Below are 26821 nucleotides of genomic sequence, written 5' to 3'. Positions count from 1 at the left end.
CACTGATTCTACATGAGAGATGGAATTGTTTAATACATCACAAATAATCAAGAGATATCACGCAAAATGGAACTTATACCGTCGTGTTCAAATTAAGAGAAATTTTTAACAATCCAATTTCATTCTTCAAGGCATTCAGAGTATTCTACAATTACTTTTCCACTGCCTGAATATCTTGATTTTGAAAAATGACGTTAGGAAAATACCTATACGTGTACATCACAAATCATTTCCCATCGATTTTGGTTAAAAGCTAGAAAGTCTGCATAAATAGTTGTCTTTGATGCCCTCTAACAAGCTTAAAAGCAGTAATAACTAACTCAAACTGCTAGAAATGACTACGCATGTCAACTGCCTGATGGCTGATCACATCTTACATATAAACATACTTTTTTTTTTTTGTTTTTTACCTTGATTGCCGGAATAGGCTTCTTTGGAATGAAATGCTTTTTTTCAGGAAGCACAGCAGCTATGCCTTGTTCCTTCAGTTTCATCTTGTTCTCAGCTATAATTTTTTTGCGTTGTTCCAGGTAAGGCCCAAAACTGGGTAGTTTCTGAAAAAAAAATCAGGAAACATTAATATACTCAATAAGAAGGCATAATAAAATGAGTGTTGAGTGTGACTTGCTTCTTACTCAGGAGATTGAGATAAAAATCGGTGGGACTGTATCAGAGTGAGAAGTGAATAAAAATCAACCATGAACTTCAGGATCTGACTTGAAAATCAATATTGAAAATTAAAATATTAATATGGTGCAGCAGAAAAATAGCTGAATTGCATGTCAGCATCCAACAGACTTCCATTTCCCTACTGCATACTTGCTTATATATAAAAATGTACCATGTTAAATAATTCAAGTGTATAACTTCATTTCTATAGAAAGTGGGAAGGTATCACAAGATTATCAGTTTACTTAGAAGGGCTCTAGCTGTATTTGAGACACAAAGCTATTTAGAGATACCTGTGTATTTTAAAAGCATACAAACCTGTATTTCAGGTTCTGATAGCACAGGTTTGTCTTGCCCTGTCAAAGTAAGGCTCACAAACAGGCTAACCAAAGTAAGGCTCAACAAATAAACAGAAACACATTCTAATCTCATCATTTATCTCCATGAAACACTTGTAGTCTTCTCTGTGACATTTAATCCTTGAGCCCAATCAAGCAAATCCTAGAGGAAAATTTCACTAAATTGCAAAACTCACGTGTCACCCAGGAACATGGAAGTGCTTGTTCAGATTTCATAAACCTGCCAAACTCCCACATTCCTGAAAGAAAAAGTCCCTTTCTTGGCACAGCAGATATACGAAGAAATCTAGCAGGCCACAGTCACAGATTTGATTCAGGTGAATAAATAATGGTAGAAAATATGGATTTTTGCTTGATGCAACAGATTGTGCCCTTCCTGCCCTGAAACTAGTTCTTCAGACTGCAAAAAGTATTTTATCCATCTGACTAAGGCCTGTTCAGAAGCTACTGCAGTACTGCAGAAACTAGCAGGTAGTAACAGGGGATACATAGCCTCAGTAGTTGCTAGCATTAATTCACACTAATAATACAACCTCAAAGAGCATATCAAACAAGTTACAGTACTGCTGTGGTTATCAATTTTTAAAGAGGGAATTTCAATGTGAATTTTAAAAACAGAATTATTTAAAAATTTAGAAATTATTATTTTTTTAAATGAAGTAAATCCAGAAGAGGATACACTGCTCCATGAGAGAAAAATTCCTCAATGAGCTGTCAGTCAGGATATCCAACCACGGGACCTCAGGCCTCATGTTATGACAAATAAGAGCTTTCCTGGCTGGTAGGTTTTTGGCACAAAGACCAAAAGTGAGGTCCATGAAATGTTTCCCTGCTTCCCAGACTTGGTCTCTGGCTGCAACAGATTTTTATCTTCAGGCCAGAACTTGCAGTCTCATGGTGATCTCCAAAGGAGACCTGCTGCAGGCTGGGAATGCCGTATGCTGGGACAGTCTCTCAACCTAGGTAAATGCAAGACCAGAAGTGAGGTGATGCTGCAGATCCCAGACACCACCTGTCCAAAATCTAGCTGTAATTATCTGAATTTGCCCAATGATACAAAGCACTTTTTTCATCTGTTCAATGGGAACTTTGTTCCTATATGTCATGTTCAAAGGTTCCCTTAAAGATATCAGCAAATCCTTCTTTTTTGTGCAGTTGCCATATATTTGTGATTCATATTCTTGGAAATAAAAGGTCTGGGATAGCTTAAATTAGGCTTTTAAATATTACTGCAAACAGCAGTAACATAGTGGCCTTACATACCAAAGGAACTAAGTACATAGAAAGAGTTATTTTTATAAGGAAAATGAGTAGAAGTAAAAATTTGTCTAATTTCAGTCTAAACAACAATCTTTAAAGCACACACACAAAGATTGGATTCTTTATAAAAACCTTTAAAAAGAACCTAAGACTTTTAAAAGAAATCTAAAAAAATACAAACTGATAGAGAACATTCGTGTATACCTACTAGGCTGCATCAATTAGAGACATATTTTGGTGACAAACAAGCAGTAACTGTGCCACTATTTTGTCTCCGTGTTATATGTGCTGATGCTGGCAACTCTGGACTTGAGAAGGAAGCAAACCTGATGACAAAGCATATTTGGACTCTTTCCTGCCTAGCCAGGAACTGAACTGCAGAATAGGGTAGCAAAGCTAATTTTGCTGAAATTTTCACTAAAGTAGTAAAGAATAAAAGACAGTTGTTCATGGCATGACTGATTGAAAATCAACGTTGGGAAGTATAGCCAAATCTCTGTAGAATAAAGCCTTTATTTTTCTATTCTCTTAATGTATACGCAATCTCTTACTTTCTACAGACACAAATGTTGAGCTTATTGAAATAAAATAGGTGATTTGAGGATAAGTGCAGAAAAACAATCCATTTTGTTATATAGACAGAGGAAATTAATTCTTTTTCTAAGAAGCAGATTTTTATATCTGACACAGTTGGAATGCACAAGGGTTGCTCTGAAAGTAATGCCTCCTATTTGATTATGTTGACCCACAATATCCGAGGTGGATGTTGGTGGTATGACAATTGAGGTTGAATATTCCCATCAATATTCCATTTCAGTTTGCTGCTGTGTGACAGATGGCAGCAGAGGGGCAGCCTGGCAGAATGGCACCTGTCAAGTGCATGTGAAGCAAAGGTGTGTCACTGGATTCCTTCCTGTCCATTGACATTCATTGACGCTTGCATAATGTTTATGGAAACCAAGGAGAGGATGTGAGCAAAGTGAGATGGTGGGTAGTGCATTTCAGCAGTAGTCAGTGCAATGTGAAAGACACCCCATGTACTGGATGACCTTGCAAAGCTTTCACATCACGAGATGAAGAGCGTCTCCATCAGCTCAACTGTGTGAATCAGTGGATTATGACCAGGGAATTGTGTACCGAGCTGAATATTGGCTTCAGTACCTTGGAAATAATAGTGGCAAAGTTGGAATATCATAAAGGTGTGATCCTTTTGTATTTCCTAGAATCTAGACAAATCATCGTCTCTGACTGCTATATTGCAACACTGACTATGCTGAAATCTCAAACTTCCAGGGTCAGACCAGAGAAGAAGGCAACCTTTCTCTTGCAATATTATAATGTCAGGGCCAAACCATGGAGCACATTGCCAATCTTGGCTGGACTGTCCACCATACACATCGTATAATCTGGGTTCTTTCTTTTCTAGGCGATGAAAGATGGACTGTATGGGCAATATTTTCCTAGCAATGATGCTGTCATAGCAATAATGAAACAGTGGGTCACCTCTGTAGATTTTTATGAGCATTGCATGCAGGCTCTTGTTCATTGGTGATGAAAGTGTACAGCTAATGGTGGTGACTATGCTGAAAAATAGCATTTTGTAGCTGATAATTTGTTCTAGATATTGTTATCTTTGTGGTCTTTGTAACTGCTGTAGTTTCCATGGAAATATGGAGGAGGCATTACTTTTGGAGCAATCTACATACCACAGACATTTTGAAAAGCATTCAACACCATCAGTACCATAACCATATTACTTCAGATGTTTTGGAATGACACGCATGTTGAATTAAACTATATAAAAACTGTGTCTTTTCAAACAAAGTGAAGTGATGCTTTATTTAGAATGCTAACATCCAACCTGAGTTTTTGCTGTGCACTGCTCTATTTCCATCAAGAAATTGATTAAATGGAATGTAAAATGTAAAATAATTAATGGAACATCTAGATCCTCGTCCAATCTTGGACATGCACATTGAGCTTCTACTGTTTTAACAGAAGATGACTGTGCACCCATACAAATGATCTGGTTATTTTGTGCTTAGAGTCTAGTGGTTCACAAGCAGCCAAGGCAGATCTCATCAAACAACACTGAAAAGCAGTAATATTTCCTATAACAATAAATAATACATGAAAATGTAGCCTCAGGAGCTTGGGAAGGACTTATTGAAGGTTTGCCTTATGAGTAATGCACAGATATAGAGAAGGATGATGAGACTTCTTATTCAGACCTGTAGTTTCAAGCAGTTTTGAGACAAAGACCACATGAAATGGGAAGCAGTATTTTAACAAAGTGAGTTACCGGATAAAGCAGAAGTGAAGACATTGAAACAACTACTAAAGATCTAGATATTTAAGAAACTTTAAAATAAAATCACCTCTAATCATTGTAGGGGATATCTTCCAAAGCACATGGGGGATTTAATGGCACAGCTCCCAGTGAAAACACAAGTAAAATGCCGGTGGTTTTAAATCCCTGCTTGTTTTTTAATTCTTTCTGCTCTATGTCTTGAAATTTATTTATTTTCCACATATCTCCACATCACTAAATTCTTTGTACACTGGTATCTTTGTGACATCAACATCTGCCTAGAAAAAACCAATGTGAATATGTGGATCACAGCAAGTGTTTAGAAGATTGCAACAAGCAGAGTAATTAGATAATTCTTGTCTGCTTATATATCTGTATCAATGGTGTCTATAGCTGCATTATTCGTATCCATCTGTCTCTATATAGCCATAATTTAATGTGTTTCTATTGGAGAGGATAACATTAATAATGGAGCCAAAATAAATATATTAAGTGGTTTTGTTTCATTGTTTATAACTGCATTATCACAAATCTGAAAGCTTGAAATATTATGCTGAAATATTTTACAGAAAGAAAGAAAAAATCCAACCCTCCCTGCTAAAGACTTCCAAAAGCTGCCTTTTAACTAATGAACTGTATAAATCTTCAGCAACATTGTGATTTTTGTTTCAATAGTTTCTCCAGGGATTCATCATTGATGAATTTGTTCTCACCAGAAAAGCTAAATCCTACTCATTTAGAGATAACAGTATCTTCCACTAAAACTGTCTCTATCCAGATATAAAAAAGCATTACTCTGCCAATAGAGAACTGACAACATAATGAATCAACAATGAAACCTTAAGCCAGGAGAGCTTTAAGGTGAATAAGTCTGTTTTGATTATAATTTATTCATGGATCAATCTAAAGGTAATTGAGCATATTATGAACTAAAAAAAGTGCTTGTTTCCTAATGGTAAAAACTAGAGAGTATCTTTCACTTCAGATAGCTGTAATTTTTATGAGTGCACCAGCAAGAAGTGTAACTGAATTGGAGGTGGAACAGGCTAGTGAACAGTGCAATATGCTTCAGATAACCAAGTTTTTATATCTAACTTTAAAATTGATATTCTCCTTATTCTGGATAAGTCCAGCTATGTCCCCATGCTGTAGTCATCATTTCTTTACTAAGGAGATGTCTCCTGCTAAGGGCTGGATGATACCTGCTACTAGAGAGCCCAGATTTCGGCTAGCATAGGGATTCACCATCCTAAACCAACAGTGAGCAACAGTCTCCTACAGTACTTCAGCAGTTCCTGCTCATACATGCTAATGAGATGAGGCACTGAAAAGGACACTGGAAATTAGTAATTTTCATGAAAGGGATTTTCAGGGAGAAGTGATCACAAGGTAAATAAAGAACTTATAGAAGCAAATCTCACGATCACTGTCACATGGGGATTTGGGACAACGGTATCTTTTAGCCATGAGGCAACAGGATTTAAAAATACTATTTCCCTCAAGGTTAAAGAATTTCTCGTTGTAGCAGAAATGCAGTCACAGCCTGAAGCAGTGATTGAGCACTTGGTGGAAGGCAGGGCCAACCCAAGGGAGCTCAGGTGAGTGACTGGAAGGAGTGGAGTCAGGATCCATCCTTTCCCAGACCACATTTAAGAATTGGCAGTGGAGGCAAGGGAATCTTGCTGGAGATCCCTCTGTACCAAGGCCTTCTGAAGGTAAGTAGCTCTTTTCCTTCATTTCTGTGTCCACAGCTGCTGAATTTGGGCTCATTCTCATTTGCTGTATCCGAAGACTTTGCCACCCTGCTATTATGGTACTTTCCATCCCATTATAGCATTATGCTCATGTTGAATGTATGAGGTACGTCTGAGGTATGAAGAGGTGTATGCATTCATTCTCTAAATTCCCCTTGTGCACTTCTAATTTGTAAACAATTTTAAGTGATGCTGTGATATCTCTCATAAATCTGCAAGTAGAATGGAAGCCAAATTGTCTTATATAACATACTTTGCGTTTTTCAAGTATAGATGTTTCTGCTCGCATATAGGAAAACTAGATGAGAAAAAGAATGAAGACTGAATACTGTCTGACAAGCCAAGTTGCTAAAAGTTCAAACTGATGTACTGAGATACTCTATGCTCATTGCAATAGTGATGCAACAAACAAAGGCCCACATACTCTGTAGTTATGCAAATGGGTGGATAATGAAGCTGGGGTTGACAGGTGTACATCTCCCTGGCCTTGAAAAACCAGGGAAATAAGCAGCTGAGTGGGTAAAAGCTAAGATGGAAAACTCCTGGGAGGTTTCTCAGTCAAGGACTGCCTCAGACACAGTGAGTATTATGAAAACTGCAGACAAGAATGAATAGCTTTGAAGGGGGTAATAGGTGAAGCAGGATCCCTGAAACAGGGAGCATGGTACAGAAAGGCAATCAGATCAGGGAAACATTAACATTTAAGCAAGGTAGGCAGCTGCCCTCACCCAGAAGCTATGAGAATTTAAATCAGGTTTGTATGGGTCATTTTATAAGTCCTCAGTACAAAGGTTTTAGTAAGGTGTGACCTCCATTTGTTCATATGGAAAACTTTCTATATTTGATCTATATAGGTTTTCAGAGAAAGCAGTTTCACTTTTAATGATTATTCAGGTTTTTTCTGAATCCTTCAAATTTGTTTTTTCCAAAGTCAAATATGCTCAAAATGTCTGCATAAATCTAGAATCATTATTACATGCTGCGACATACGTGTGCCCTGACTCTACCTTATACTGCATAACAATTCCCCTTCCAGTGGTCTGCCTCCAGCCTCTTGCAGCTCTACAAATACCTTTGCTGAAGTTTCCTGGTGTGAGATCTGCCTTCTTGCTCTCTGACAATACAGCAAAACTTAGCTCTAACATTTCCAGAGAGTTAGGAAACACAAAGTCCCAGTACCAAACAACAGCAATAATAACAACAACAAAATCTTGTCACAATTTCAAGTACCTTGAGCTTCTTCTGGAAAGATAAATAATAAAGCTAAAAGCTGAATTCTGTCCCAGCATATGTGAATAACCTGTATTTGTATTAATGGATATATGGGGAAAACGTTTTGCACAAGCTTTTCCCACTAATCACATAAACTGTTCAACTAATGAAAACTAACAATGTACAGTAAAGCAGAAAATGAAGCTTTTGATTCTTATTCCTTTAGATGTTCTTTTTTAGACAGTCAAAGCTAAATTCTCTTATATGCTGTTCTGTGTTGGCCTGACAGTTCTAATGGATGGGGCTTTCCTGAGCACTGCACAGACTTCAGCTATGCCATGCAGGAGTCATCCATATGCATGCAGACTTCACGTCAAGCCCACATACATACTGGCACACTGGCAATGTGGCATACTGGCCACACTTGCAAGCTCCACTGGGAATCCCACCAGGGGCCTCCCCATGGCACACAGGCAGGCAGTGTGTTGTAGGGAGGACAGGACACAGTCTCTCTGTCAGTCTCCAGCTGACAGAGTATCTCAGGCCAGCAGAAAATTTGGCCCTTGTATCAAAGCATTCTCACTGCTCTGTGCTCAGTCAGAGCTGAGTCATTATTGGCATCACTGCCTTTAATTTAGTGATGCAGAACAGCCTGCAAAATAAAAGGCAGAACAGAATATTTCTGCAGGAAAAAAAAAACAAAAAAACCCACAAATCTCTCTCTGCCTTTCAGTTATGTTGGTTCTTTTTCTTGGAACTTTTATTTACTTTGTAAACAGTGTTGTCTCAGTAATCTGTAATTACTGCACATAGTCTGTGTGTGTACCACCACATTTGGTTACTCAACTCTTCTGTCCACTCTTTGAGCCATGATTATTTAAAGTGAGTGAGCTAACCCCCAGCCCTGTGGTTATTCCGAAGCTAAGCGCAACGTTAATGTGTGTTCTAGGAAAACATACTGCTGTCACCTCACCAGGAGATACGTGATACCATGCTTGAGCATACTGATAAAACCATTATTGAAAATAACAATTATTTCTTCTTTCATCATATCTCTACCACTGCCAAAGTTTTCTCTACAAGCTCAGTATTGCCAATGAATTATTCTTCATGTTCTACCTCAAACACCTGGTTTTTAGAAGCTTATATTGAGTGAAAGAAAAGATTTTAGGATTATGGGCTTACTATAGCGCAGCAAAAACTTACATTCCACAAATGTATTGAGGTCTTTCTGTCATGAAATATTCATCAATAAAACAAAAAGGAGTTAATATTTGAAGCAAGCTTAGACATTTACAATCAAAAGCCAGGATGACATAGATGATAAGGAAAATGCTACCTTCTGGGTTGAAGAAAAGATACCGATACACATTACTGTGCTACTTCATGAACATCTGGCAGTCTGTCACTTAACAGACAACAACATCTTCTCTAAACAGAAGAGCCTTGAATTCATCAGGGATTCCTGTAGTACAGTATGTGCTTAACTTAAGTACCTGCTTTCTGTGATTTCCATACATTAACATATTCATGACACTGTGGAGTGAAAGCATTCTTCTCACTCTCTAACCAGTACATGCAAAAGAAATTAAAACATTGGCAGGCACTTTGTCTCCAGTTTGTTGGACATGTGAAGAAAGGACTTTCCACCCATTTATGCAGATGAAATTCTGTCAGCTAAGAAGCAGAGTAACAAAGATGTCAGCAGAATGGCTATTAGCAAATATCTGACAGCTGAGAAAATACAACTATTCAAATGCATTTAGGAAATGTGGATCTGTATCAGCTGCCTTAGCACTGGAAAAACTTGGAAATAACATTTTGTACTTCTACTGGTAGAGAAATAAAAATACATCAATCCAGCATTCAAATTTTCATGTGTATGTATATACAATAGTGTTTATATCTGTATTTTCAGCTTATGTGCTTCCCATATCAAGGTTGTAAATTACCTGATCACCTGAAAAAATGCCACTGCTAGGCACTTATAGCTGCTGGTAATTGAGCTTTTCAGAACAACCACAAAATCACCTGTTTCTTTGGGTTTGACCATCCTCTCCTGGTAGTAAATTTACTGAGGAGACTGAGCTCCAGCAGTACTTAATGGCTGTCCATTTTCTCCGTCCTTTCAAAGAAGCTTTAGAAGTCTAGCCAGACTATTACAAGGAAAAAAAGAAGTCTTTCCTTGCAGCTGTGAGAAGGCATGAATATCCTTGCTTGTACAGCTGCGTTGGTGGCTACCAACTGGCCTGTCCATCTGAGATGCTGCTGACCCAGCCAAGCGAGTGGAGCTGTATTTAGCAGACTTGGCTAATTCTGGTTGTGTTGGGTACCAGAATCAGCCTAGCCCTGTTTCTAGAACTGTGAAACTGTATCCAAAGTGCCTGTGCAACCCATGTAACCTGTTAAAATGTTCCTTGAGTAACCTGATGCTACCGCACAGCCCGAGTGCAAATACACTCTGCAGGGCTTACACAGTGGAAGTCTATGTTTGCACCAGGGATGTTTGTAGAAAAACATACCGTTTAATGAGTCATGCCTATGAAATATGTGCTGTCAGGGGAATGGGAGACCAGGCAGAGTGGGTGACCAGCACTACCTCTTCCAGCCTCTGGAAGAACCCTAGATTTTGAAAGCCATTCTGTGAAGCTCTGAGTCTATTCACTAAAATAACCACTGTTGTCACTGGGCATAAAGAGAAGTGCATTTTCACCATTGTTGAGTGTGTTTTAGTTACAAGTTTACTTGTTAAATACTTCCTGCTAGCACAGCTAAACTTGCAAAAGAGGTAGGAGCACCCACGTTTTCCATTGCTGGAACCACTGAGGATTTGTTTCTTTCTTTATTTTAAATGGAAGCTCCAGATTTATTATCAGCTTGCCTATTGTAAGCAGAGCATCATTTCAATATATTTACCACTTTTCTCTGGTAAATTACACATCACAAAACTACTCATATATTATTGTAGTAATAAATTAATTAAATACAACCCATTACTAATAATTTCTTCTACCACTTCAGCTTCATTGTAATCCATCTCTTGTCAGAGATGCTACAGCACTTATCCTCCTTCTGCACAGATTACAATGCTTTCCCTCATTCATTTCTCACACAGTAATCCTTCCATCTTTACCTCGCAAAATCCTAATTTAAATGTAAAGTATTCAGTTCAGATAAATGAGCTCTGGTGAACTCTTGAAGTTAAGACCAAGATGACCACCACTATCTTTTTAAAACCTTCACCCAACAATACAGTGGTTTTTATCATCACCTCGATAATCTAAGCTCACTATATTTCATTCTTAGAGTCATAATACAAATGGTTTTCACATTAATATTAAATGCTTCCACACTTAGATAGTCTACCTGAATCAACTAGAGAAAACATTGAATGTGCTCTTGTGAGGAGTTTGGGTGTTCTGGCTTGAATGACGCCTTCCAACAGCTTCCGTGTGATATTAAAAATAATAATACAAAAAAACCCGAATATATCCAGATTGTAAAATTGGAATGGTCCACCAAAATAATCTTAGGATAAACGATTTTGACCATATGAAGTTATTTAAACTTTAAAAAAGATCTGCAAATAAATAATTGGTGAACTATTTATAAGTAATATTGTATCTAACTTGCTGCCAGAATAAAATACCAATAATGTGTTATAAAGTGTTATAAAAGTTCATTAAACAGGGATAAATGTTTTATGTATCAACATTAAGCAGTGAGGAGATGCCAGTGTGTAAGTACCAAATTGATGCTATATAAAAAACCTAAGTTACACAAAGAGAAAAGTACTCATAGAATCAAACTTCCAAGTCTCCTGTAGTGCTTCTCTTGCATGGTTATCTGCCTTATAACAGCTAACGTGTGATATCAAAAGTATAATTATATTCAGAAAATGACATTACAATAGTCATATATTCTAAAATGCTAACTTGATTAGATTTTCACTCAAGACAATTTGAGGGAGAATTTGTTTTAAAAATCTAATCTGCAAATCATTAGACATGCATATAACAGGCATATATCACTGTATTTTTAAAAACCAACTTGTTTTAAATTACTATAATAGCCTTAAAATGAGTTCTGAGCGTCTTGTTACTACAAGACTTTGCTCATTTGTATGCACAGTTAGGCTTGGAAGTATACACATTCAGTTTTCACTCTACTATTAAAATATAACCACAGTCATATATTGCTTCAACATGCCATCCACTTTTTCACTAGTCATGTGATCCTTACATGTATACAACTGATATATAGAACCCTCTTCTTTACATAAAATCTTGCATTCATCGGGCTTTTTCTTTTCTTCTTCTTTTTTTTTCTTTTTTTTTCCGGCAGCTTAAGAGAATCAGTGCTGCACAGCAAATGATGTAACTTATATTCACAAAGAAACTCCTATCCTGATCCTAAAAGCTTTTGCACGTGGCTGAACTCAAAGCACGTGGGGAGTTATCTGGGGTTAATTCCTGGAGGAAGAAGGACCACGTCCCACTGTCTGACCATAGTCCACTCCTCTTGGACACACGCAGTTCCACCTGACATCATCACATGAGTTACAGGCGCCCAATGAAAGGTAAAACAAAATCCCCATCTTCCATGCTGTTTGAAAAAGTCATGCCTTCAGCTGTTCTGCACCCAGATAGTTCCCAGTAACATACCTCTTTGTGGATGAGAGATCATGCAAACCCCACAGAGCTTCTGTACTCGAAAAGAGTATTTTAACATCACATCCTCTTTTAAATTCTAAAAAAAATATTCTTTATATTCTTGACATAATCTATCTTGCTACAGTTATGCCAGATATTTATAATGATCCAATCTACAGCTCAAAACTATCATCTATAGCTAGTCCTACAAAAAAACAGAAAGGGAAACAAAATTTTCTTAGTGCAGCTTCTGTACATTAATGCTGCCTACAACAAGGCTGCTGCCATAAAGGTCACAGATGACATAATTTATATTATTATAGATAATCTGGGTCTTCTGTGTGCCCACATTTTTCCCTCTGTATTTTATAGAGGTGTTGCGTATTCTGATGGATAAAGCTCCTAGGAGAGCTTTAGTCTCAGGCTTAGAAGGCAGGTGCGATCGCCACGTGGGAGATTTGTTGCTTCTCCTCCAGCAGGATAGAAACATTTCCTGCCTCCAGAGAAGATGCAGTGAATGACCTTGCATGAGCAATAAGTTTGCTTTCAAACATCTTTCATTTTGTGAAGACCGCTTTGATGAACCACACAGCACAGCAGGAACAAGCTGCTTCCTATCTTTGGGGGTGTGCCAGGAGTGGGGTGGGCAGGAAGATGCGCAAGGTAGCAAACCAAATGGGTGGCCTTCCCATACTCTTTGGCTGTGGGAAGTACCTGAAGCCCCTGCTGATGGGGTAGGGGAGAGGGAGAAGCCTGTGAAGAGAGAGCAGGAGTCACATAATTGTAGGGGTTGGAAGGGAGCTTTGGAGATCCTGTTAAAGTAGGTTCCCTAGAGTAGGTGACAACACGATGGCTGGTGGGGCTCTGCTGCGCAGTAGCAGCACCCCCCTGTCCCATAAATCTCCTGTGCTACCACAGCCACCTCAGGCATTGCTTGCTCCAATGTGACCTGATGGAGAAGCTTGTGCTCCTCAGCCACCATTTCAGGCTATCTGCAGACTCAGACAAATATTTGAGCTCAAATGCCAGAAGAGGGAGAGAGAGGGCACCTCACTCCAACCTTTAATCTCTCTCCAGATGGATTATTTGTTTTCAACCTTTTATTTTGAAGCAGAGTTCTCTAAATTTTCCTGCACAAAAAAAGTGTTTATGCAGGACTAAGAGAACTCACTGTAGTGACATTCCTCAGTTATATTCAGCTGAGATGGCATTATTAACCATGAATATAACCACTCCCCACCCTTAGCCTGGGAAACATCACAAACAGAACTTAGTACTTATTACTAGAAAAAAAAACAGAACTCAATTTACTTGGCAACTTGGTTTAGAGGATTAGTCTGTCACCATCAATACTGCAACAAATGTGACTTGCTAGCAGCATAAAGTGTGGGTGGGCATTTTTCTGCACAGCCTGCCTCTCACACAGCTGTTGGAGCAGTGTGAAGTTTCACAAGCCAGCTATAAAGATTTTCAATGGGTTGTTCATCAGTTTGTTCCATTCTGCTGCCAAGCCCTGGTAAAGAAACTGCTACCTTATCCATTTCCTTTGCCTCCTGCTCATCGTGCGCAGACATAGGGGGTGACACTAGAAAATATGTTCACCCACTCCTACTTTATACAAATCAAAAGGTTTCTTCAGTGTGGGCGGCTTGTGCTCGAGTCCATCTTCAGGGAAAGGTTTGGTATTAGCAGAATCCTTGTTTCTTGGTGGCTGTTAGCCTCTGGATTTCCCTTTTTTTTTTTTTTTTTTTGTTATTCCTTTCACCACTGCCAGCTGTAATGCTTCTTAAGGAAACAGACACTGAAGTATACAAATGTCTTGACATCAGTACAGCATCAGGCTACTGTGAGTGCCATTTTTCCATTGGAGATGTCTTGTCTTGCTCTGTGCTGGTTTCTTGAAAAGACTTGTCAGTTTCAGTTCTTGACTCAGTTTTACCATTTGGCTTGCTGCAAGGTGATGATAGTGATAGCAGAGATAAGAAGTGAACTAGATTTATATCTCCAGGTTATTTGCATGAACAAACCAGAAAAAGCCTATGCTCCACAGTTTCAAAGTGCAGTTCAGGTAGTGGGGAGCCACTCCTTCTGCAGGGATTGCTGCAAGATGTCTGTTAAGCCACAGAAGTCTGACTGATACCAAAAGGTCAGGTTCTGAGATTTGCTGTTTGAAAGCCAATTGCCCTACTTTTCCTCACAGTCTATTGAGAGCATAATGAGTCTTTATGCCCTTTCCCTTCTGTTAAGCCTATGTTTCTGCAAGGGTAATACACAGCTCGATGCTCCCCAGTATACAGTCATGCTTTTGAATGGAGGACTCTGTCCCAGCACAGCTGTGGCAGATGCACAATGGCATTTGTGCTCAGTGATCTAGGTGCTATAGCCTGAATTCAGTATTGTGGACCTTCACTCACCTGCGGGGTTGCAGTATTTCAGGAGGCTGATGGGACTTCCCCTGCAAATATGGCCAATGATGTGAAAGATCGATAGGCATGAGCTAAATCTTTGCTTCATTCACGCAGGGTTCTTTGTAGCCCCTGCCTCAAACTGACAAATACCTGGCTTAAATAATATTTATGCTGAATTTACTTGTTTTCTCTATTTCTATTATTTTGAAAATCTGATGTTCTTGTTCAACAGTACTGTTTCTATGCAAACCTCCCTCAAACAACAGTGCCTCCAGCACCCTGCATCCTGCAATAAAATGGCCTCTGCATTTGCATGCTGCAAAGCTGCGCTGTGGGATATTTTGTACAACTCTGTTATATGCGAGAAGACTGCAGGGAATTACAGTGGTTATATTCATAGCGTGGTTTTGTTTAGTAATCACCTCAGGAGATTGTACGGATCTGGAAAGCTTGGAATAGTTCAGTGAGATGGTTTATGAATCCTACTAATCTTCAAACTGACTTATCCATTTTCAGGTGCGGGTCTATCCTGCATGGTTTTTACTTTTTAGGAGCTAGGTAATAGCCTTTGGGAGGTCAGCAGTTATCCCAGTGCTCCAGGAGTCAAATGCAATTTCATCTCATTTTATTTCATTTTAGATTTATTGCCTTGGTCATTTCAAGCAGATAGATGAGATTGTAATCATGATCGGCTACAGCTTTTGCTGTTCTGTTTCTGCATCTATACAGCCATGGCAGCAATCTCAATAAGCCCTGTTTACTCTTCTTGCTTATATTGGTGGTATTTTTTACAGCAGGTTTGATCTCAGATTACTTTTTCTTCCACCTGTATTGCCCCCAAAGGGTGCTCAAAAGGTTCTGAGGTAGTTACTTCCTTTAATTCTTATATCTAATAATACATTTGCAAATATTTCAGTGTTGCATCAGAAACTGACTCTACTTGTACTTTTGTGAGTGGTAACCTGCAGGTCTGTATAATACCTTGCTTGAATTGCTTACGAATATGCATATGTTCTTCTCTTTACAGCTGGCTTGACTCTCATGTCACCTGCAGCTTTGGAAAAGCTCAGCAATGAGACTTGAGTCTTCCTAACTTACTCCCCTCTCTAAGCACAGAGGATGTTCTATTAAGCTAGAGCTCTACTGGCTGCATCCATTTCTAGCTCTTCTATGCCTGCAGGACATTCTAGACCTTTAAAACACCATGCAAACACTGCTTCAGGTATCTTACAGCTTACTGCCCATGGCTTTTTGCTTGTGACTTTTATGAATTGCTTGCCCCAGTTTGGCCACATGCTTCATTCATTCTCTTGATTTACTTAAAAGCAGTGTATTTGTGTATTATTATTTCCTGGTATTTTGTAATGTGTCCACTTCTCTTTGGTATCATTCTTGTAATTTACACTGTCCTATGGCTATTTTGATTGTTCTATTGTGTAATGGTGATCTGTATTTGTTTTTCTGCAGTTGTAGATTCTCACAGAAGACCCACACAATCTCTGTTATCTAACATTTACAGATGTTCAATTGGCCAACTGACGCTCAGTCTCTTCCCTGTTTTTGTGCTGCTGCTCTCAGTTTAAAGTTCATGCTTGTGCAAATAGCACCAAAATGTTTTGTTTTTTTTTTTACTGTTTTGTAGTACATCAAAGCCAGATACATTCAGAAGTACATTTTCTGAGTCTGTTTTCTTTCTATGATACATTTTTATTTATTTTGCTATTGTGAGCAAGCTTTGGTGAAACAATTTTCTTGCTAGTCCATAGAATTCCATATGCGAAACCACTACCAACAGAAGCATGGGCTTTCCTTCTCTGCTTTGTGCTAATGCATTTATGCTTGCACAAATCTTTCCTGGTCTAAGCAAACATTTTCTTTTCTGCGTGGTTAGCAGCTCATGTCTCTGCTCCACTGCTGGCTGGCCTCAGCTTGCTCACTAATTGCACACATTAGCTCTGCATCGCTGTGGTGCTGCTGCATGAGCTCTCCAGGAGCCACCACATTAGTGGTTCAGTTTAAATCAGGTGTACACTTCTGAAGGGAATGTCCTGATTATCCCCACATACTGCGCTTTGGTTCTCACTGCAGAGCAGTCTCAGAGAGCACAAACTTGGATTTTATTTTGGATTAAATGAAACCTGAATGTGTGCAGCAGCAGTACTTCTAAAATGAGCTCAAGCTGCTAATGGGCATTTAGCTCACGAGGCCAGACTAGAGCTAAAACACAGTAAAACCCCTCTGAAACACACATTGTATGGACATCAGTCTATAGCAGCACCCATTTCATTCCGCAACTCCATTCCTACTTGTCTGCACAACTTCTTAATGTAAAAATAGCTTCTGAGGACTCTCATTTGAATTACTGCAACTTTGTCCTACTCTTACTTACAAACCGAATTCATCCATTAGGATGCAATGAATTCAGGGGTTAGCTGTCTTATTCTATTTAGAAAGGTAGTGAGCTATAGTTTTTCTAGACTATCCATACTTGGATTAGTCACATCATACATAAATATGTGAATTAGTCACACATATACTACATTACATTAAATTCTATTTTATTTCAGATAGCAGATATTTTTGGAACGCTTCTAAAAATTCTCACTGGTTTTCTTGATTTTGGAGCCTCGGGCTGCGAGAGCTCTTTTTCCCAGTGCAATTTTCACAAACTCCCAATATAGCTCATTTTTATGTCCATCTGTCCGTTGTTCGTGCCCACTCACATAATGCCATAATCACTGCTCTCTCCCTTTCTCCCTCTCTCTCGCTTTAATACTGTTGTGAGTCTCAGTCTATATTCTCAGTAGTAAACAAGTCTGGGAGTTTCCTGGGCAAAAGGGTGCTGTCATCTATCCTAAAAAAGTGTTACAACGTTTTCTTGCCTGCACCATGGCCTGCACTCACTATCAGCACCCCAGCAATTCCTAGAGAGGCTTTGGAAGTCGGCATGCTCCAGGAGCTGCTCCCAGCAGGCAGCCTGCCTGCAGCCAACCTGCTTTGGAGACTAACAGCTTCTGATCTTTGGCACAGGCTGCATGGTGCCAGCTGGCCTCAGTACCCAGGAATATTCCTGGGCACGTTTAATTTGAAAGTACAGTCATCTCCCTACTTTCTGAAGTTAGGTGCTTATAGGAATCTAGTCACTTCTGATGTCAGTGCCCAGGCAGATTGAAGTAAAACACTGTAACATCCAACTAGTTTCAATAAATGTTATTCTTCGTCATTAGGGACTTCCTGGAACCAAATTCACAAGACTTAATTTATAACTATAAAAAGTAAGTCCTAACGTGGCATTATTTAACACTTCAGATATCACTGCAGTTTTTAATATTTAAGGACACATTTTTTATCTTCAAAAATGGGAGAAGTATAAATGCCATTTTCTTGTTTCAAAAAAAAAAACCCCAAAAAACCAAAAAACAAAAAACAACCAAGCAAACAATAAAATAAACAACATCTCAGCATAAGCCAAAGTCTGAGATATATCTTCAATACAGTCCTAAAGTAAGCTGCTGCTTCAGGTGTGTCCTTGAGGTACATGATTTCTCAATCACCACCAGGGTTTCCTTGCATAATCTGCATAATGCCAGTGTACTCTTAATTTGGAAGCAAAGCATCATCAGGATAGCATTAAGTTTTTTTTCAGGCACATTCTCATAGGTATCAGTGACTCTAACACTGGCACAGATAGATCAAAAGGCAATAATATTTTAATTTGATCTCTAAGTGAAAAACAGCTTAAAAAACGTAGTGTAGGTTCCTCTGTCCATGGGAACTCAGTTTATCTAATCTAATTTGCTTCTTTTTTCCTTAGAAAAAAGTGGCTTCAAAGTCTTCGTATATTTTCCCTTGTAGAAATAAGTTATGGTGGGGGCTCTCACTGATTCTTTTTATAACAACAAAACAGATCTGAGCTATGCCAAACACTTGGCAGGTTCTAATGGCAATACCAGGAGTATGGAAGTATTGGAGGAGTAGCCCTGCCACCTGGTCTGTCTCTTCAAGAATAAGAAATACTTTGAGAATTCTAGTCTAATGTCTTACTTTTTCTCTGAAAATAATACAAATTGAGTGTGCACAGAATCCGCCTGGGCAGTGGAACTGGGAACTAATTTTCATTTCTTTTCAGTGTTTAATTAGGTTTTTTGAGCCTGCCTCTCATGTCTGTTTCAGAAGACAAAAGAAATGAGATAAAATGGACACTTGCTTCATACTGTTGTCTCCTCTTGCAAAAGTTTTATTCCACCTTCATCATTACAATAGCGTCTGCTAACTAATGAACTCCACCTATCTTACATGGCTCACCTGCTTTCTCATTTCCATTCTTTGGGAACCGGACAGGCTGTTTTGTTTTGGTAAGATTTTACTAATTTCCTTCCTGTAAAAAGAAAAGAAAGCAGTAGTGCAGAGATACGCTCCTGCAGAGATAAGGCAAAGTTGAAAATGTGCCTTTTACTCTCAGCATGAAAGGCAAAAACACTAATTGATTCTTAAATTCTGTGGGAGTTTGTGTCACAGCTTAGGACGTGCCCTTACACCACCTCAGTCACCTTGGACAGCTGTATTAGAAAAAGAGCACTGCTGAAGATCCAGCAAGCACATGGAATGAATGGAGTCATGCAGTACAGCATTCACCCTGAGTTTTAAGCTAGCATGTAAAAAGCAAAGGATCTTTGGTACTGACGGTGCTGCAGAAAAGAACAAGACCTGCCTTGCTGTTCTGTCCTGGGACAGCCCACCAAGGGCTGCCGCACCACCACCATCCCAGTTTGTGCTGGGAGGTGGGGAAAAACAAACATGCCGAAAAACTGGAGGTGATAGAGGAGGTCAGCACTTCATCTGAGATGGCGGATCTTCCCTTTAATAGGTGCTGAACCTTGCTGCTGAAGTGACGTGCCAGAAAATGCTGGGAATCCAGCCTAGAAAACAGAGGGAGGATGGGTCTGGTGGGCTTGCTGTAACTCATGCTTTTGAGCATTTGCTGCACACTAAAGTTTTCTAGGAAATAATTACAACTGCTGCTACTTTATACTTTCTTTTACCTCACAGTGGAAGGTAAATCACAGTCATAAATCCTTCTATGTAAATGCAAAACAGAGCTAAAAATGAAATTGATGTCACAATTTTAATTTACCTCTTTCGTTGTTGTTAATTTATACGCAAGCAGTGTGCCATAATTTTCCCTGGAAAACAGTCTAATTCATTTTAAGCATCCTCCCATGAAAATCCAGTGCAGGTACTCTGGGTTTCATGCTGTATTTTTGTATATATTAATGGATGTATATTATCTCTCTCTCTCTCTCTTTTTTTTTTTTTTTTTTTAAAGTTGTGGAAAAGAGCATACCCCTATAGTGAGACAAAGCAATGTAGATTTCAGTGTTTATCTGAAGTTTCTGATTGCTGTCATGTAAGATGAAAAATCTAAGTAGTCATCTTAGAGTCTCACTGTCCTTACGTATATGTGCTATCAGGAGCAAAAATAAAATCAAACTTTGGCAAAGCTCCCTTCACAACTAGAAGCTTGGTTCCAGTGAAAACCACTATGCTAAATGTTATCTTTCAAGAATTCCTCAAGAACTTAAGCCCAGAGAAATACTACAACATAACATTTTTACCTCTCTTTCTAAATTATGCTTTACACACAGTGGTCAGGACCAGGACATGAGGTCCACCAGCTTCAGGACAGCAGGTTTCATGGTGAGGTGGGTGGGAACTGGCAGGAGGGCCATGCAGGCTGAGCCAGGAACAGCCACTATGGCTGTCGTGGGAGAAAAAGCACTGAAACACTGTGAATTCTTTTCTGTGATTTCCAAGAGACTGTTCTCCAAGAGAAGAGTTCATGTGTATCGTATTCCATCTTATTTTGGAAAGAACGAATACCCACAATTTGAAATGAAAATTTTGAGGTGCAGAACTTCTATCTGGGAAAACATAGGTAAACTACGCTACTCTAGTCAGCACATTATCCTGCTGCCCACTTCTATCTTTAAAATGATCATGTTGTATAATATTCACCTCTAAACAGAAACATGAGGGCAGCATGACCGAGATGAATCACATTGTTTTCTCTGCTGGGTTTCCAGAGAAAGAGGACAGATTTTGGTTTGAAACTGATTTCAGATTAAACAAAATATCCATAATCACAGAATCACAGAATCACAGAATTGCCAGGGTTGGAAGGGACCTCAAGGATCATGAATCTCCAACCCCCCTGCCACACGCAGGGCCACCAACCATCCCACCTAATGCTAGACCAGACTGCCCAGGGCCCCATCCAATCTGGCTTTGAACACCTCCAGGGATGGACGGGGCATCCACAACCTCTCTGGGCAGCCTGTTCCAGTACCTCACCACTCTCTCTGTAAAGAATTTCCCCCTGACATCCAACATAAATCTCCCTTCCCTCAGCTTAAAACCATTTCCCCTTGTCCTGCTGTCACTCACCCTTTCAAAGAGTTGATTCCCCTCCTGTTTGTAGGCTCCCTTTAAGTACTGAAAGGCTGCAATGAGGTCACCCCGCAGCCTTCTTTTCTCCAGGCTGAACAAGCCCAGCTCCCTCAGCCTGTCCTCGTAGGGGAGGTGCTCCAGTCCCCTGATCATCTTCGTGGCCCTCCTCTGGACCCTCTCCAACAGCTCCCTGTCTTTCTTGTACTGGGGGCTCCAGACCTGGACGCAGTATTCCAGATGGGGCCTCACAAGAGCAGAGTAGAGGGGAACAATCACCTCTCTGTCCCTGCTGGCCACCCCTCTTCTGATGGAGCCCAGGATCCCATTTGCCTTCCGAGCCGCAAGGGCACATTGCTGGCTCATGTTAAGTTTTTCGTCTACCAAGACCCCCAGGTCCTTCTCCACAGGGCTGCTCTCAAGGACCTCTCCTTCCAGTCTGTAGGGATGCTTGGGATTCCTCCGGCCCAAGTGCAAAACTCTGCACTTTGCCGTTTTGAACCTCATCAGGTTCACCCAGGCCCACCTTTCTAGCCTCTCGAGGTCCCTCTGAATGGCATCCCGTCCTTCAACTGTGTCAACCACACCACTCAGCTTGGTGTCGTCAGCAAACTAAAATTAGGACATCATTACTGTATTTTATCTTTCATTGTAATGTTGCTTAATTAATTAACATTTCAATATATGTGAGTGAAAACTTTCATGTCTCAGCTAAAATATTTTCATAAAATCATTCAAAACATTTTAAAAATCAAGAGTCAGATTTATACAGAATTAGCTAATATTAAATAGTTTTCAGCAAAGTTCTGAAACTATGTGTATTTAAACAAATGTTTACAGTTACTGCTAAAATCAGATTTCTTCTTAGTATTCTTAACTCTAAAAAATACCTCTTCATAACTGTAATGGCCAATTAGAAACCAAATGCTAGGAAACTATCCCAGCCTAATATTTTAATTCAGTTGTTCAATAATTTCTATTTCTTTGCATTATTTTTACTTTATTATCCTTTTATAATACCCTCAAATATATCTATAAAACTTTACAGCCCTTTTCCAGTGGCATATGGTGTATGTTGTGAAGAGAAGCGTGTTTATGAGCTGCAAGAAAGGAAGAAAATTGTACTGCCCTTGTGGGGCTGAGACGGAGAGAGCTGACTATAGTTATGAGCAGAGGTACTGTTGTATCCATCACTACCTACCAAAGTCTTAATTCTCCAAGTTTTCACTGCAAGAGAATTGTCTTGGACACTGCACTATGGAATTATCCTATAAAGGACTGATAACGCTGTACAATCTTCTGGTGCTCGAAACTGAGTCGCGCTGTGCTGCAACACAGTCCCTCTCACTGCAGTACCAGGCTAACTGAGCACAGCTTGCCTTGAGTGAATTTTAACTGAACTGACATTAATTTCACTAGAGATGGGGAAGTCAACATTCAGCACACCTAGGTACTGTTGAAGAGCGACTTGTCACATACTGACCCAGCTCCACTTTCTAAACAAACATCAGCCAGTAGGAATAGGCTCTAATAGCAGAGGCTTTGAGTTAGATGTACCTAAAGGTTTTGGTCACAGTTCTCAGTGCTGGGTTTCTAAAACAAACTTTCAGAATGTATAAGAAGCAAATCATGTTTTTCTAAATGGAGGCAGACTTACAAGCTTTTCAGACTGTAAGTTCATCCTCAGTGTTGTAATAAATAACTTTGCAAACAATTCACACTATGTAGACTAAAGTACATCAGAGATAAACAACAGAAAAATAAATTAAGTTCTACGGAAAACTGTAAACACTAACTTTCTCCTCCATCTGCTTTCTCTTTGTAATTAAGGCCAAAATCCAGCAGCAGGCACAGAAGTCCACCCACAGATCAGACACGGAAGGTCAGAACCACAATATGACAAACTTGCTAATAAAATGCCTGCAGTCTACCAAATAAATGATTATGACTTTGTTGTGAAGAGAAAGAGAGGAATCCTGGAGCATGAGACAATAATTAAATGTGCTCTGTACCACCCAGAGCAGCAGCCCCAAAAGACCATGCTCCCTCTTCCTGGATGCTCTTTTATAAATGTTGCTTATGAATACCACACTCATACTACATTCACCAAAGGATTCTTGGTGCTATTGCTTTAACAGGTACATTTAGAGGCTTCACAATGTCATTTATGCAAATATAAATGGCATGTGAGTTGTTCATAGTTCAGTGATGCATTCTGAGTAAAAGAAAACATGTAGAAATATTTGTGCTCATAGTGCTTTGTGGTTTATGATGAGCTTCCTGGTTTTCATAATACAAATGAAATTTTTGAAATGGACACTTCAAGATGTCAGAAGCCGTCAGCATTTGAAAGAAGGCTCAGTAAAGGCAGTGAAAAAAAGGCTGGTGAGCCTGGATTAGACTTCTGGCCTGGAATTGGAAAGGATGCATTTTTGGCATATCTTTCATATCTTACATGAGAACGTAACTATTTAGCAAATAGTAAGTAATGATTAGCATTTAGGATGCAATGCTCTATGGCATAAAGATGGGTAATATAAACAAACAGAATTATAATATATAGGTTCTAGAATTGAACTATTTTAAACTCAACTGCAAGGTCTTGGATGCAAAAAAGATGTAAAAAAACTTGCACTATTCCAGTGCTTTGCTTCTGGGTTTCTCATGAATCCAGACACACTGTATAAAACAGCAAGGTATTGGATATTTTTTATGTATAAATAAATCAGCAACATGGAAGAGATACTACATAGTAATAGCAAAATATGCATTAATTATTTCAAGCAGACAAATAGGAAAGAGACAAAAATAGACAAAATAGATATACAATATGACATATCCTGAGTAATATATGGGCTATATAGTGTCTTAAACTCGGTAGTTCCAAATGTAGGAATCAAAACCAGATGTGGCATAAAGAATAAAACGGAGCTATTTCATTAAAACTTGTCTGCTGAGTTGAATGAAGGGCAAACAAGGTCTTACCTATGTGAGGATTAGACCCACCTTCTTAATAATAGCTAGCAAAGGTGTTCTTAAACATCAACCATCGGAGTACCCAAGCGCAATCAGTCTGAATGAGATCCCAGGAAATCAATAAAATTCTTGCCAGGCCCCTTCAAACTATTATAGAGCCCCAATGTGCTACAGAGCTGCAGATTACAGGCTGGCTGTAATTGCTCCCTGGAACAACCCAAACACGGTTCCAGGGCCTTAATGAATTCTGTGCAGCATGGATAGGTCAGCAAAGTATAGAAACCTCTTTTCTCAACTCCTACATGTAGAAATGGTGTGCCCAACGTTTCCTTTCACTTACTGGAGCAGTTGCCCTCTGCCAAAGTATGACTAATGTGCAGTGAAACAGAAAGACATTTTTAATCCATTTGTCTGTAAAACCCCAGAAACTGCCGCTCTCGGAGCTGAGGCATACATGTGATTGGAAACAGATGATTACAGAAAAATCTTCACTGTTTTTTTAATAGCAATGAAAATAAAATGTGTGGCAAAAATCATAATCAAGATCCTTAAATATGTTCTTAATCTTTAAGCAGAAAGACATTTCAATTGCACGTTGCCAGGTGCAGTTGGCTCCAGTGGTTTACACTGAGCCACTGAAACACTGTTAGGATGCAGTGGCTTCCAAGGATAGCTGCTAGGGCTCAGCTGAAATGCTCAAAGGGCCATATGCTAGCACGTGCATATCAGACAGGAAAAATCTAAAGCCCAGCACATACTCCTGGCAACCTGAAATGTCTCCTGGCAGGATTTTGCTAGACTTCATGCATTCAAGTCTTAAAAGTCCTCCCTCTCTTTAATCTCAGCAACACAGCATGAAGCCTCCATCACTTCAAAAAGACTTGCCTTCCAATCAGGATATTTTTTCTGCTGCTTTTCCTGAACACATCCTTTTCTTTCAATTCAGTGTTGGCTGAATTTTCATCCTACATCATAAAATTCCTTATTCTCGATTGATTGCAAACTTCAAATATTTGTAGATTTGAGTTCTTCACCTGTTATGTTTGCGTGCATCCTTTAGAAAGGACATACAGAAACTTTCAAGTTTAGCTTCTTTAGCCTCTCCACATAAGTCACTCCTGGATTTCTGATACATTTGTGCCTGTGACTACACTTAGGGCTCCTAAATAAACCTATTTTTAAAACAAGAGATGTTTTAGTCAAGAAAATGAAGTGAGAAGTCATAAAATCTCTCTCAAAACTAACCCAAGAATAATACAGTTATTAGAAAGCAGCCAGAAAAGCAATATTTAGTCTGCTATAGCCAATTCCAGAGATTTTGTTTTGTTCTTTCCTTATGTTAGCATTGTGGCTCACAAAGCACCTTTCTATCTAAAAGTAGACAGCTTCCTCAAGTGCTTGAGGGGCAATGTTTGTTTCAGAGTCTAAGATCCCAAGTCTTTGCATGCACATCAGTAAGTGCATCTGTGACTAGTACCACAAACAAAATGGAACACATAAATAAATGAAGCATTTGCTAATAATAGTTACCTGGAGGTACAGAAGAGACATTTTTGTTTGGCTAGACGTTTCTAAGTCATCTGAATATTGGTAGGACACAACCTGCATCTCCTTAAGACTACACCTCAGATATTATCAAGTATTTTACCAGTGCTTAATGAACAATAAAGGTAGTTAGAAGTACTGCTTAGAAATATGCACTATTGTTAATAAATGGCTTGGCTCACTAGGGGTAGATTCTAGAGGAAGAATTTCATATCATCAGGTCCTCAGACTTGTAATTATAGCTTACATTTTGAAAGGCACAACCTTGCTTTCACAGATGCAATTTGCATCAAAATCTGCACTTACAAAATCAGAGAATGGTTTTGCACATATAAATTAATTGCTGACATTTTCTGGTGCTTGAACTGCAGACAATTAGCTATCAGTCACTACTGACCGGGGCTTTGCCCAGCAAGGATGCAAAAATAAGGCTCTGCAACTAATACCAATCCCATGAACACTGCAGCATCCTAAACATCCCCAAACTTGGTGAGTTTCAACTCACAAAGAAAAATCTTTTTGGCTATAAAAGCTGATAGAGAACTGAAGGTTGGAGGAAGAGAGGTTGGGGGAAGGGGAGAGAGAGACTGATTTGCTTTCAATGAATATGAAAAAGCTGATCTCTGCCATTGAGGAAAATTCTTGCACCAGCAAGTGCTGACTGATTGCCATGAGGAATGCTTTATCACCAAGATCCAGACACCCTGTCATATGGTGATTATTATTCCTGTCATGACCCTCTGGTCATCAAGCCACAGTGTCTTTTGTCACGAAACAACTATCCAATAAGGAATAATCTAGGAATAAGCCTGTGGCATAATATCTTCTACTTGCTTATACACACAGCAGGAGTAGGAAAATCTTCTTCCTATGAGTTATTACCTGCTCTAATCCACTTTGGAAAATAGCAGTATTTCCTTAATTTTGTGAAGCACGCAAACATATTTTTTCACAAGCCACAGCAAGCTGAATAACTCAGCCCAGAGCTGAAATCAAATCTCAGCATTCTCTCAGGTAGAGACAAATAGTCCAACATCACCATCAGATCCACACAGAAATTATCAAACATTCCCATTAAAACTTAATAAGGACATGCAAAGGCTGAATTGGGCACCATCTCATTCTGCTTTTAATCTCACATTGTCTACAAAGCTGAGGTCTGGCCTAAATCCTGCTTTCGGAGCAACAGCTCTGACACACAGAAGCAATGCATGTGCAAAGCCCCAACAAG

General features: G+C 39.2%; 1 protein-coding gene across 3 annotated transcripts in view; it reads right to left on the bottom strand.

Moving 5' to 3' along the window:
* Positions 1-26821, bottom strand: part of DPYD (dihydropyrimidine dehydrogenase) — a 331601-nt gene that overhangs the window by 11047 nt on the left and 293733 nt on the right. For 2 of the 3 annotated variants that reach the window (XM_090146313.1, XM_031614751.2), the window contains exon 21: positions 411-554. In XM_090146313.1, coding sequence (XP_090002439.1) covers positions 411-554 — 144 coding nt within the window. Of the gene's footprint in view, positions 1-410; positions 555-18945; positions 19004-26821 lie in introns of those variants that run through there. The other variant, XM_090146314.1, reaches the window with a different exon arrangement.

This window comes from Phasianus colchicus, chromosome 9 (assembly GCF_987193195.1).
Source record: "Phasianus colchicus chromosome 9, bPhaCol1.hap1.1, whole genome shotgun sequence".
In the NCBI taxonomy this organism is placed as follows: domain Eukaryota; kingdom Metazoa; phylum Chordata; class Aves; order Galliformes; family Phasianidae; genus Phasianus; species Phasianus colchicus.
The sequence above is the reverse complement of the archived record's forward strand: the minus strand, read 5'-3'. Positions and strand labels throughout refer to the sequence as shown.